This window comes from Drosophila guanche, unplaced genomic scaffold (assembly GCF_900245975.1).
Source record: "Drosophila guanche unplaced genomic scaffold, DGUA_6, whole genome shotgun sequence".
In the NCBI taxonomy this organism is placed as follows: Eukaryota; Metazoa; Arthropoda; class Insecta; order Diptera; family Drosophilidae; genus Drosophila; species Drosophila guanche.
This window is the reverse complement of record NW_022995761.1, coordinates 548,173-561,057: the sequence shown is the minus strand read 5'-3', so window position 1 is coordinate 561,057 and position 12,885 is coordinate 548,173. Positions and strand designations below refer to the sequence as shown.

Genomic DNA, 12,885 nt, shown 5'->3' with positions numbered 1-12,885 from the left:
ATTCGGCTTCGGATAGCTAATGATAGATATATGTATGTATGTATGGTCGCTTGTGGGGTTCGGTTGGTCCTTCTTACGGATAATTTTTATTTTTATTCGGCCAACATCGACAACAAATGAAACAGAAAACAGTCAAAAGATAAAGGTAAATTAAATTAAACATAGAATCCAAAAAAATAATAGAAATTCGAAGATTCAGCTCTTGGGGCTAAGCAGCTGAATTGGGAGTTGGAATTTGCGAGTATTAATTGAGTGGATAATCTCATCGTGGATTTTGCCACATGCGGCTCTGACGTGGCGTCGGCAGATTCAAATGATTGCCAAAGCGCGGCTTCTCCTCCTGCTTATTGGCCACCTGCTTGGACGGTGTCGTGGGCACCGAGGCCGTCGAATTGTGGGTGTGGTTCGCGAGGAGATGGCGATTCCGTGGCGCAGTCAAACGATTGCGCTGACGATGAACCCCACCGACGGGCAGCACCGAGGAGCGACTCGTGGGCACAAACTCCTCATAGGAGATGCCGTTTTCGAGATCGTGTTCGTTTTCGGTTGTTTCATCGGTCATGTACTCAGCATCGCTGGGCGATGTGGTGCACGGCACCGCTGACTTGGTGCGTGGCTTCTTGTTCGAGCGTGTGCCAATGCTGCGTCTGCCCAGTCCCCCGCTGCGACGCAATGTGTTGTCCAGGACACGCACCCGCTTAAGCGGCGACTTGGACACCTTAAGCTGGCTGTTGGCCAGCCGCTGGGCGACAGCCGGCGAGGGACGGATCGAGTTCAGCGAGCTCATCAGGCTGCGCTTGGCATTAGGCGTGCGATAGCCCGAAGAGCTGGCAGCCGCGGTTGGATTTAGACGCTTGTGCAGATTGCCAGTGCTCTTGGTCATATTGGGCGCAGTCAATTGGATTGTTGGTGTCTTGCGCAGCGACATTGTCGATGAGGACATTGAGGACATGTTCTTCAGGGTGCGGGGAGTGCGTGGGGCCGTTGAACCGGCAGACGGCGGCGGCATCATCAGTTTGTGGCTGCTGCCCGGTGCTGTGCTGGTCGGGGCCTTCTTGCGGACCGAGCCCAGCTGCTTGGCCTGGCGATAGCGCTCCCATTCGCCGGTCATCAGCTCCAGTATGTTCTCGCCATACACCAAGAATGGGCCATGCGATTGCACTTCGTAGGCCTGCACCAGTTCAATGATCTGCTGCTCAATCTTAGGAAGCTTCGAGCTTATGGCCTTCCGCTCCTTCTCCTCCTTAAGCAGCTGGCCGCCGCGATTGTTGAAGCGATTCGGCTCACTGGCCTTTGCCTCCAGGGCCTGCATGCGCGACCACAGCTCCGCACGACTCTCGTAAAGATCGAAGATCTCCTTGTTGCACTTGTAGAAGCTCTTGAGGTCGTCCAGCTCTAGTTCGTGCAGCTCCAACAGGTCTTCGTTGTAGTACTTGCTGTAGTAGTTGGAGAAGCGCTTGCGCTCCTGCTGGCTTTTGAGCGTCAGGTCCCACCACTTGCTGATCTCCACGCGCAGCTGCTCGATGAATGTCATGAGGTTTTGGCTGCGCAACGTCTGGCAGCGCTGCAGCTCCGTGTGCAGGATGTCGTATGTGCGCTGCGTGCACTCGGTGGTCTCGCGCACCCGACGCATGACGTTCTCGTCTGTCTCCTGGAGGCGATCCCACAGCACGTGGATCTTCTCGCGCATGTCATGGATCTTTGAGCGCAGCTCTTGGATCTGCTCGGCATAGGAGTCGCGCAACTGTCGCAGACGCTCGAGTGTCTCTGGCGTTAGATTGTGGTTCAGATCGTTCAGCAGGCGCTCCTCGGCCTCGGTCTGGGGCATCAGCTCCAGCATTTTCATGTCCTGCTTGATGGCCTGGCGGAGCTGGTCCAGCTCCCTCTGGCGCAGATCGCGCTGCGAGCGTAGATTGTCGAGATGGTCGCGAAAATCTTCCAACTCTTCGGGCAGGGGCAGCGGGTCTGCCAGTAGGGGTCGCGGCAAGGCGCCCAGCTCCTCACAGAGTTTCTCCTGCTGCAGCAGCAGCTCGCCAATCTCCGACCGGCGTTTCAGGAGCTCCTCTCGCAGATGCTCAATGCTCTTGTCCAGCTGCAGTTGCCATATGATCAGCGGCATATCGTCGGGCCGCTGGCCAATGTCCACCGTCTCGTGGAGGAGTCGGCTGAGGTCGTTGGCCTCGGCCCGGAGTGCGGCAATGTCGTCGAGGATGGCCGCCTGCTTCTCCCGCGACTCGGTCAGCAGATCCGTGTAGAAATTGTCCGCGTGCGCCTTAAGTTTGTGTAGAAAGTCCTCGCACGTCTTCGGCTCGAACATGAGGGACCACATTGAATGGAGCTGCTCCACATGCTCGCCGGTTATCTCAAGGATCTGCCCCTTGATGGAGGTTGGGTCAATCATGGCTGATGAAAGTCCTTCTTGTCTTCGGGTATCGAGTGAAATTGATGCGCGAACGATTTTTCCTAATTGCACAGATGTGTGACGCCTTTTTTTGTGTTTGCACAATGAGAATTTTTCGTGCCTGATGGTACCTCATGCCTCATGCCTCACAGCACAAGGAGTAGTTCTCATTGACGCCTATATTTCTACTAAGTTAGTCTAGTGTTTTCCGAACTGTAAAGAACTTAGGACGGGAAATGTGTTTACTCCAAGCAAAATGCCACAGCACAGACGCGAATGACGCCAGACGAAATTTCGGTAAATTCAAAATGAAATGGCGGCGGCCGCAGTCCTGCCAACTCATTTTATTACATGTGTTTATGGTGAATGGCAAATACCGAGAAAGTGGTACAATATACTGAAATGTTCGCTAAAATACAGCGTGCTGCCATTTATGAGATGGCAATATCTAGGCAAAATGTAAGAATATCGTACTAAAACTACGGTTCATCACTTGCATACACATTATGGCTATTCATAATAAGCTTTCAGGCCCAACAAAAATCAAACACATGCTGAAAAACGACGTTGAAGTATTGAATAAAAATAAAGGGTGGCCAGACCGGGCCGTTTCGATGCCCATTCTGCATATATACTGAATATGCCAAAACTCCTCTAGCGCGTTAATGTTTTTCACAAATAATACAATAAAGTCAGTTCCAAAAAAAAAGCTAATCTTCTATAATATTGATGAATCAATCGGATAAAATAAAATCAACCACTAAGGTGTGTTTGCGTATAAGATGATATAGTTAGGTATATTTCCGCGGGTCAGGCGGCATATATTATCGAAAAATCAGCGGTCACACCGAGCCGGACTGCATCCCTCTAAAAATTGACATTTTTGCCTGTGAAAAAAAAGAATACATTTTTTTGGAAGTGTTTTGTGTTTGAAAACACGCGTGTATGGCTGAATGGAGTGATACAAAATGCACTGAAAAAATGTACAATATGGTGTAGTCGGGTCGCACAGAAAGTGGTGGGCATTCGTTGTTCCACTTCTCTAAATAACACACGCATACACAGACACGCCGCCGAGTGTCAACAGCTGCCCTGGCCCTGGCCACCCGCCGTCAAAATGTCGGACATTAAGTAAGTAGCCCGAAGGGGAAAATTCAAAGTGTGAAGAGGAGCCGCCAGTCGATTAATTGATTATCAAATGCACCATATCTCTGCATAAAAGAAAAGTGCCTAGCAAGGCTAGCGTGTGTGATGAGTGAGTGGTTGGTTGGTTGGTTGCTAAAGGAGGGTGGGAGGGCTTGGTGTTCCGTTCCTCTATGTATAACACATTCAAGGTGTTTTCGCAAGTGTGAGTGTTGTGTGTGTGCGTAAAGTGATGAGTGTGTGGGTGCAGGAGCGAGTGGAGTTTCATGTCCGTCGTGTCGCCCCAACAAAACCAATAAGTTTTGTTTTTTTGTTTTGTTTCTGTATTCAACCAAAGTAAAGATCTATTCAACGGGATTTTTCTCAAACATCTACAAGTTTAATTGTGTGTGTCGATGTCGGGGTGGTGGGGTCCCTCCTGGATGATGGAAGATGATTTTCATTTTGCATTTATTCGGAAAATTACAGCGATGATTTGCTTAACTACGAACTACTGGGCGACGACATCGATGATCAGGCCCTGCTCGGAGCCGATGAGGATGAGCTGCTTCTTTCGGACGAAGGTAAGTTGTGGGTGGAAGTCCCACTTTCCGGTATGTAATGTGGACAAATAATCCAAGCGAATCGAATATCTTGTGCAGAGCTCGAAAAGGATGTCACCAGCGAGGTGAAGCAACAAATGCGCGCCGAGGCAGAGGAATGGGCCCAGGAGCAACTGCGTCAGCATGAGCGCAAGCAGAAGGAACAGTCCGCCGCCCCAGTTGAGGCATCAACATCAGAGCAAACTGCAGTAGCAGTTGTAGCTGATGAGGAGACAGCATCTTCCACAGTGGTTACCACAAAGACTCAAAGTCTAACTACTGTGGTGGCAACTGACCCAAAAGTCCAAACAGACGACACAGTGGTAGCGATTTTGGCGGAAACCACACCACCGCCAGCAGTGGCTGTGCAGAAAGCTACAGAAGAGACAACCACTATGAAAAGCGCAGAAAAAGTGCCGCCACAGTCGAAGAAGGAAGCAACGCCTCCGACTCAGGCAAGTGGAAGTGGCAGGGCCAGTGCCAAGGCCATCGCAAACACCTCTAGCATCAGCACCAAAGAGACATTAGCCAGAGATGCTGCGGATTGCACAGCCAAGCAGAGCGAGGCTGACAGTGAGAGCGAGACCGGACTGGGACTGGGACCTGCTTCATTGCTGGCCTCTTCCCAGGAGAGTCTGCCTAGTGGCAGTTCGGCATCGGAGCTGGCCGACCTGCGTGAGGATGAGGAGGAGCGCGAGGAGCGCACCAACTACAAGACTGGCAGCGAGCGAGTCGAAAGCAGTCACAGGCAGCATCAGGAGCACTCCCACTCTATGTCGCCATTTCAGCAGCATCAGCAAATGCAGCGGCGACACCAAAACCATTCAGGTAAGTGTCCAGCCGATTTCTCCCAGGAAGTGTCTGCAGGAATGTCTACAAAAGAAATCTCTCTCATGCTCTACCCACAGACAAGTCACGAGTGGGAGGCGGGGGACGATTCATGCACGGCCAGCAGCAGCAACAGCAGCAGAATCAAATGGGCAAACCGATGCGAGGTATGGGAGGCGCACGTCATCACCTGCTGCGCAATCCAACGCCCATGTTCGGGACAATGCAACAGCAGCAACAGCGCATGGGGATGTCTGGGATGCCGGCGCCACAGCAACGATATAGCATGCCGGGTAAGACTTCAGCCACATCCTTGATCCATCCATCCAGCGACAGCGAAAGCTTGACAAGTTTCCTGCTCCAATTCCAGGACAATATCCGCCCAACCAGCCACCCAACCAGTCACAACAGCACCAAGCACCGAACCAACAACAGCAACAACAACATAATGCTCCTGCCTCTCCCTTGCTGAATCCCTCGCACATGATGCACCACAATCACAATCCAAACGGAGGAATACCACCGCATCTGTTGCCGCATCCCCATGAGCAAGTGCGCGTCGGCCTGTTGCAGCCACCGATGTCGTATGCCCCCCAGCCGGGCGGCTATCGAAATGGGGCGCTGCTGGGACCAGGTCCGCCACTCCTGCCGCCAACTGGTATGCGTCCGTCACTGTATCGCAATGCTGGCCCGCCGCCATCTGTCTATGGCGGCTATGGGGATCACGGCCATCCGCCACCACAGCATCCGCCACAGTTTATGAGGCCGCACAATGGCTGGAGGCCGCAGGGGGACGGAGCACGCATGCCGCGTCCGCCCCTTCAGGCATTGCCGCCGCACATGATGCCAGGAGCGCCGCCCAACTATCCGAATGGGATGGTGGGAATGCGCGGACCACCACCACAACAACAGCAGCAGGTTCAGCAGCAGCCGCCTCAGCCGGTGCGTCCACCACAGCAGCAACAGCAGCAGCAGCCGCCAAATCCTACTCAACAGCAGCAGCCACAACCGAACGGTCCACCGGCACAACAGGGTGGTGGTCCAGCGGCCATACCGCGGGTCAGCAAGGTGCTCATCAATCCGAATTTCAAGGGCGGCGTCGAGGCAGCCACCAACAAGTTCATCAAGGAGACACACTTCATGCCGGCCATCAATAGCGACGAGGAGCTGCTGCGCCAGCAGGAGGAGTTCATCAATAAGAATCGTCAGTACTTTGAGAAGCGGCGAATGGAGCGCTCGCCGCCACCGGCTGGCTCCAGTTCGAGCTCTGGGGCAGCCTCTTCGTCGGTTCAGGCTGGGGAGCGGCGACGCAGTCGTAGCCGCAGTCGTTCCCGTGGCCGCAGCTATTCGCCCGCCAAGCGTGCCGAAAGGGAGCGCGAAAGGGAGCGGGAGAGAGAGCGTGATCGGGAACGTGAGCGCGAACGTGAACAGCGGTATGGAACGGCCAATCGGCCAGTCGGGAATCGTGGATTCCGAAGGGTTGCTAGCCGCGATCGAGACGAGAATCGCAGTGGAGCGGGTGGCACGCCAGGAAGTGCACCAACACCCAGTGCCGGTGGAAGCAGTGGCGGCGGCGGCCCCGGCGGCGGAGGCACTGTTGTTCCCAACAAGAGACGTCGCAGCGGTTCCAACGGCTCTGTGAATCGTAACCCCTTCTCGGGTGAGCCACGCGGCCGACCCTCGGACACTGGCGGTGGTCGCACCGCAGTCAGTGGAAAGGTAATAATCCGTAAAGAGAAAATTACTTGGCTTTCCTCACTCTACCAATTTGTAGGCCAGCGAGGAGGATGAGGAGACTCGCATCTATCGCCTGGAGATTGAGAAGCAGAAGCAACTGCGTGAGAAGATATTGCGCGACAAGGAGCTAAAGCGTAGGCGCGCGGCCGAAGAGAAGCTACACGAGGTAAGTGCGCCGACCATCCTAGTCGTAAGTCGAGCCTCAAAAATTGTACATATAGTGGGGAGTGTCACGTCCGAGTGGAGGGGAGGGACTAGCCTAAGAGATGCGCAAAGAACCAACTAGAAAATCAAATAACTTTCTAGGACAAGCGCGCCGAACAGCATATTTCGCCAGGCCGTGACGAGAAGGAGGCGACTGGTGCTGGACTAGCACCACCACAAAAGCAACGTCCGGCAGCTAGTAGCCATGAGCGCAAGGTTATCTCGCTGAAGCGTCGCGAAGACCTGGACCAGGCGGGGGGCAATGGCAACGGCAACGGCAACGGTGGGCGCAGCAGCAGACAACAGCAAACATCATCGACGGCGCCCGCTCGTAAGCAAGTGACGGCGGCCAAGATAGCGCCGGAAGCTAAAAGGAGTATAACCGAGCATCTGGCGCCCACCCCAAAGCCGCAGCACGGATCAGCAGCGACCGCCGCCCTAGCAAGATCGAGTACAGGCGGAGCTGGTGCTGGTGGTGGTGGTGCCACTCCACCCACCACTTGCAAGCCACGCGATACGCTTCGTCTGGGCACGCCCAGCGACGATGAGGTTGAGCTTGACTACGATGATGATGAACTGATGCTGGACGAGGAGGATCGCCTATTGGCCACACCGTCGCCACCACCGCCCCAGCATCAGAGTCAGCATCAACATCAGCAGAGGGCAAGCAACAAGCGTTCGGCCACGCCCGATATGTTGGTTGTGAAGCGCAGTCAGAAAGCCTCCCGCGGTGGCAACTCATCGTCAACGGGCAGCTTTGGCTCCTCAAATAGGCGTGTGGTGCTGAAGCCTACCAGCAATGGGAGCGGCGGTGTAGGTGGAGATCAGCAGCAGTCTTCTCATGGCAGGCAGCGGGATAGGCGACAGCGTGGGGATGACCACATACTGCAGAGGAAAGGGAGCAATGCCGGAGGCAGCAACTCAGGAGGCATCTTTGAGCGTCTGGAGAAGCGGAAGGCAGCATCCTCTGGAGGAAGCGGCGGTGGGGGCGGACACAAGCAGCGTGGCCGAGGGCCGGCCCGCATTGTACTCAAGCACGATTGAGGATTGGAGAATGAGAAGGGGAAGAAGATAAAGATTAAGATAAAGAAAAAGGATTGAGGCAGCAAAAATAGAATTAAGCTTTAAATTGCAAAGTGTAACAGATTAATTGTGTATTTTTTGTTATATTTAAATTCCATTCTGGCCGATCAATGTTGCAGCTTGGCATTGACAGAATGGCATTAGATTTGTAAGCTCTAAAGTTGCAACACTTCAAATTGTTGATCTGTAGATCTGTTATTAGTAAGAGTGAGCCTAAGCCCTATTGTGCGCGTATACGGCAAGATTATACATATATATACATATAATATATAACAATACAAAACATAAATTGTATCTATTTACATAGATATAGAGATATTGAATTAGATTTTAAATGTAAAGTTCGTATAACTATGACTAAAACGTGCTTCGTTTTCTTAACAACAACAACAACAACAAACAACAAGTGTATTTAAATATAGAATTAAGTGAATGGGATATGCTTTAAGCTTGACCTGAACAACATCAGAAAATAGAAACAGAAGAAACATAACCATAGACCCCAAACCCAAACAACCACAAGACAGACAAATATGAATTAAGTGGCATTGGCATGCAAACAAAACCATTAAATAAATTTATATATATGTACACTTAGATATATGGTACATGTACTATTCGTATATATCATAAAGGATATATACATAGTATAAATGCAATTTTAGTTGTGAATGAGTGTCTCGTTTCTAAACTAAATTAAGCTCAAATAACGAATGGCATCAATCAGATGTAATGACTCTTAAAGCCTCTTCGAATTAATTATTGAGAAACGAAAATGAAATTTAATACCTATCGACATTTATCTATCTACATATTATTTGTTATTTTTGTATTTTGTATTTCTTTCGATTGTATTGCACTTTGATTTGATTGTGTTTTTACCCATTAGAAAATAAGGTGAAAATTCTTATAAAAAGGGGGAGTATTGGGCTTAAACTCTAGATTCCATACAACTAAACAAACCCCGAAAATGAATAATATTAAATGAGACAACACACAATTACACAGCTCATCCATCCGCCACCATTTCCATATTCACTCGATAATCTCATAGACAAATTTACATCGTACTACATATACATAAATATTTATATATATATAAAGATCTATATAGATCCGTTTAAACGAGAGAGTGGACACAAGCCATAAAATCCATTGACGATTCTTGTTAAATTATTACCACACAGACACACACACACAAAAACTACACTACACATACATATATGTATTGAAACCGCTGAGAACTTTGATATAATTGGCACAAAATTGTGTGTATATTTAAGACAGGATTCAAGATAAAGTAGAATACTATTCGAAACTTAAGAATTCGACTTAAAACTAAAGATCAAAGCAAAGATACATGCCATGATATGATATGCCTGCATGTAATAATACACAATATACGGAATAAAGAACACCGAATTCCGAATAGCGATATAATCTAATCAAAGCGAATCCTAATGTTGGCAGGAGGAGCAGGCTCTTCTGCTTATAATTGTAACTTCTTGTCCTTGAGCATATTTTTGTTGTTGAAATTGTATTAAAATTGTGACCACATATAGGAGAAAAATAGTACACAAAGAATGCACGCAAAAGATTATTCAATGCAAGAATATCTACATAAATGGGCATGCAACAAAAATAAGTGAAAATGGTATCGTATATATGTATGCAGAGATACGTATATCTACGTATATAGCTCTAATAATCGTAATGCTACACAATATGATATAATATATGGATTAATAAAAAACAAATTATATAAAATGCATACGTAAAAAACATGCAGCCTGCATAATTGTATAGCAAACATTTTAAGTTATTCCACGCCACGTGATTCTAGTTTTGTAAGAACAAAAGAAAGACATAACTGAACAAAACCGAAAACAGAATCCACACACACACTCGTTGTGTTGTGTGGGAATATACATACAAGTAGTACATAACGAACATTGCAAAAGTGACGATTCCAATCCAATCCAAGCAAATCCGAGTCTGTGATTATTTTTATATTATTATTATTACGCAAAAACTGCAACTACAACTACTTACTACTATATTACTACATACATAAATGACATTTCAACTATCTTCAACCCTTAGAACGATACAAACACACACACACACAATCCCGCAATATACCATGTTTTTTGTCTACTTCCCAACCCCCCAGACAACACCCATCCAATCCACTTTTTATGATCCGATAAACGTTATTGTTTTGTATACATCTATTTCTAAATATCTAAATCAACTATGAATCTAGATACTAAGTGAGTTGTAGTGGACTAGTCCACTTCTATGACTCTGATCACACATCCAGTTAGAATGTGTGGTGTGACTCTTACATATTTACTTATTTGTAAGTTGTATTTGGGGGGAGGAGGGAGTCTTTTATACACACACACTCTACACACTTTACCGTCTGCATAATATTAGAGCTCTCACTCTCTAACCCATACACTCAATCCATGTACTTATCATGCAGCATACAATTTTGTATAGTTAAGAACGACAGACAACTCGATGTTACTCTCTACTATTCTAGTGAGTGTGTGCATGTGTGTGTGTGCTTTACATACCTCCCCCCCCACCCTGATGTCTGCACGAACCTAATCGTATATTTATTATAATTTTAAGATACTAGTATCTACACTCACACTCACACACACACACACACACACACACACACACACACACACACACACACACACACAAATACAACATATGTAGTTGTTTTTGTTTAGTTACTTTTTGGCGAAATGATTTTTTTTATTTTTGTTAAAGTTTGTTAACTTAATAGTGTTTATAATTGTTGTAACCACCTCATCCCATACCCAATACCCAGCACCATCCCTAGGTGCACCATTCCATCGAGAAAAATCGACGTCACTGAATGACAGTGAAAGCGTAACTGTACCCCCTTCCAACTCAATGAAATTCATCATGCCATCCCTCTCATATTCACGCACACATCACACAGTCTGTCGCTATCTTTTTCTCTTCTGCCTCTGCTCGCCCGATGCCGACTCGCTCTAACTCAACCGCCACCAGCAGCAACAACAAAAACCTCAACAACAACACACCGGCACCTGCAGCAGAGCTGAACTGGAAACTCAAGGATATGGAGCGAGAACGAGAACGAGAACGACAAAAAGAGCGAGAGCGTGAGCAGCAGCAGCATTATTTAGACTAATTTTACTCAAAGGATTAATATCGAATATATGAAACCGTAAATTAATTTTCTTTCAGCACAAACCTCTGTACAAATTGAACAAGAAAAAAAAGAAAGAAAAGAAAAAGAAAAGCGAAACGAAACTAAAAACAAACAATGAATCAATGAAGTGAAAAGATCTAAAGAGAGGCAAACAAATCACACACTAAATAGTTAGAAGAGAGATGGGGCAGGGCGATTGGCCGTAGCCCGGCTCCATCGAATGGGAAGCCCTGAAGCCTGAACCTGATTCTGGGCAAAATAACTTTTGAAGAAGACTTAATAAAATTGACATATACATGAATGCATACATATGTATATATAGCGGAAGCGACAGTCAGTGTCCCATATATATATATTTGTGTGTACGTATATTTTTTACAGCAATCAAATCAAATACAAAACTCTTCATTTTTCGGGCGGGTGGTGAACAATGGATATTTCCTGCTGTGTGAGTGTTCCAAGTGCGACCCAGTCATTGTCCGACCCACAATTTATGACCCACCAGCTACCAACAGGCTTAAATTATTCATTGTTTTTGCTTTCTATCGGCGTCTTGCCTACTGAATGGATGGGAGCTCATCATTAGACAACAAATTGAGTGACTCAAAGTCGTGTCACATCCAATGCGACGTTGATTCATTTATCACCTGTAAGAGGATCATTACCATCATAAAGATTTTCGTTTCTTCCGCTCTCTGATGTAGGCAACAAATCGACCATCTCCTGTAAATCATGTACCTTGCCTTTGCATTCAGTGTGTCCTTCCGATGTCTTTTCTCTCCATCTTTTAGGCAACCTCTAGACATCATCTTTATATTATCATCTTCATATTTAAGCACTCTCCTTTTCCATCAGCTTCTGGCAGCTTCTAATGCCAGGGTCATCATGTGCGTGAGGGATCTTTAGTAAGCCCTGGGCTTACACTTGGTCTTGTGCCATTGCAGGGGTTCACACGATGTACATGGATAATCGTGTGAAGTATTCTTGGTCTTGGCCAATGGTCTTGCCAGTAGATATGCAATTATGCAAAGTGCAAGTTCAACGGAAAAGGCCATGGTTTCATTTCATTTTGTTTTGTTTTGCTTTGCTGGTCGTTGCCGTTGTCATTGTTCCCCCTTGAGACACGAGATTTTGCTGTACAAGTGCGAGTACCTGTACCTCCCACCAAACCCAAACCCAAGCCAAAGCCCAAACCCAAGCTCAAACCCACGCCCCATGATCATCACCATAATTTTCTGCTTCATTTGGCCTGCCTGCCTGCGGTGCTCCTCTCGTCTTGCGAGCACTTTCTGTGTTCAATTATAATTAAATCTATTTGTAAATATAATTGAGGGGCGTGCAATGATGCAACATTGCTGTGGCTGTTACTGTTGCTGTTGAGCGTGATTTGGTTTTGTAAATTAGAACATCGAAATATGTTTACGCCCCCTCAGGTTTTCCAGCTCGATGCTAGACTCCTCCATATCCATGAGCATTGCGTATACGCTGCCTGTGCTCTGTGAAGTTATGCCTTGGCTCTGCTTTGGTGGTTCTTGGCTCTTGGCTCTGGTGTCTAAAAAGCTTTTAGGCCTCGGCATTAAAGAATCATTGTCTCAGTGGCAGTCGCTGTCGCAGAGTTGGAGCCAAAAACTCTCAGGCCCATGTACACATATAGCCATGGCCAAGTGGAGTCATCGCCTGAGAGTCGGGGC

At 47.7% G+C, this 12,885-nt stretch overlaps 2 protein-coding genes across 2 annotated transcripts; one reads left to right on the top strand and one right to left on the bottom strand.

The window, feature by feature from the left end:
- Nucleotides 1-41: 41 nt before the first annotated feature.
- LOC117590855 (protein regulator of cytokinesis 1) lies at nucleotides 42-2,714 on the bottom strand. The gene has a single exon (XM_034283852.1). The coding sequence runs from the start codon at nucleotides 2,399-2,401 to the stop codon at nucleotides 263-265; it is 2,139 nt and encodes a 712-aa protein (XP_034139743.1). The 5' UTR covers nucleotides 2,402-2,714; the 3' UTR covers nucleotides 42-262.
- Nucleotides 2,715-3,231: 517 nt separating this feature from the next.
- Nucleotides 3,232-9,835, top strand: LOC117590853 (RNA-binding protein 33). The gene is made up of 7 exons (XM_034283850.1): nucleotides 3,232-3,532; nucleotides 4,013-4,107; nucleotides 4,186-4,953; nucleotides 5,034-5,246; nucleotides 5,324-6,672; nucleotides 6,728-6,856; nucleotides 6,997-9,835. The coding sequence occupies exons 1-7, from the start codon at nucleotides 3,519-3,521 to the stop codon at nucleotides 7,936-7,938; spliced, it is 3,510 nt and encodes a 1,169-aa protein (XP_034139741.1). The 5' UTR covers nucleotides 3,232-3,518; the 3' UTR covers nucleotides 7,939-9,835.
- Nucleotides 9,836-12,885: the final 3,050 nt, after the last annotated feature.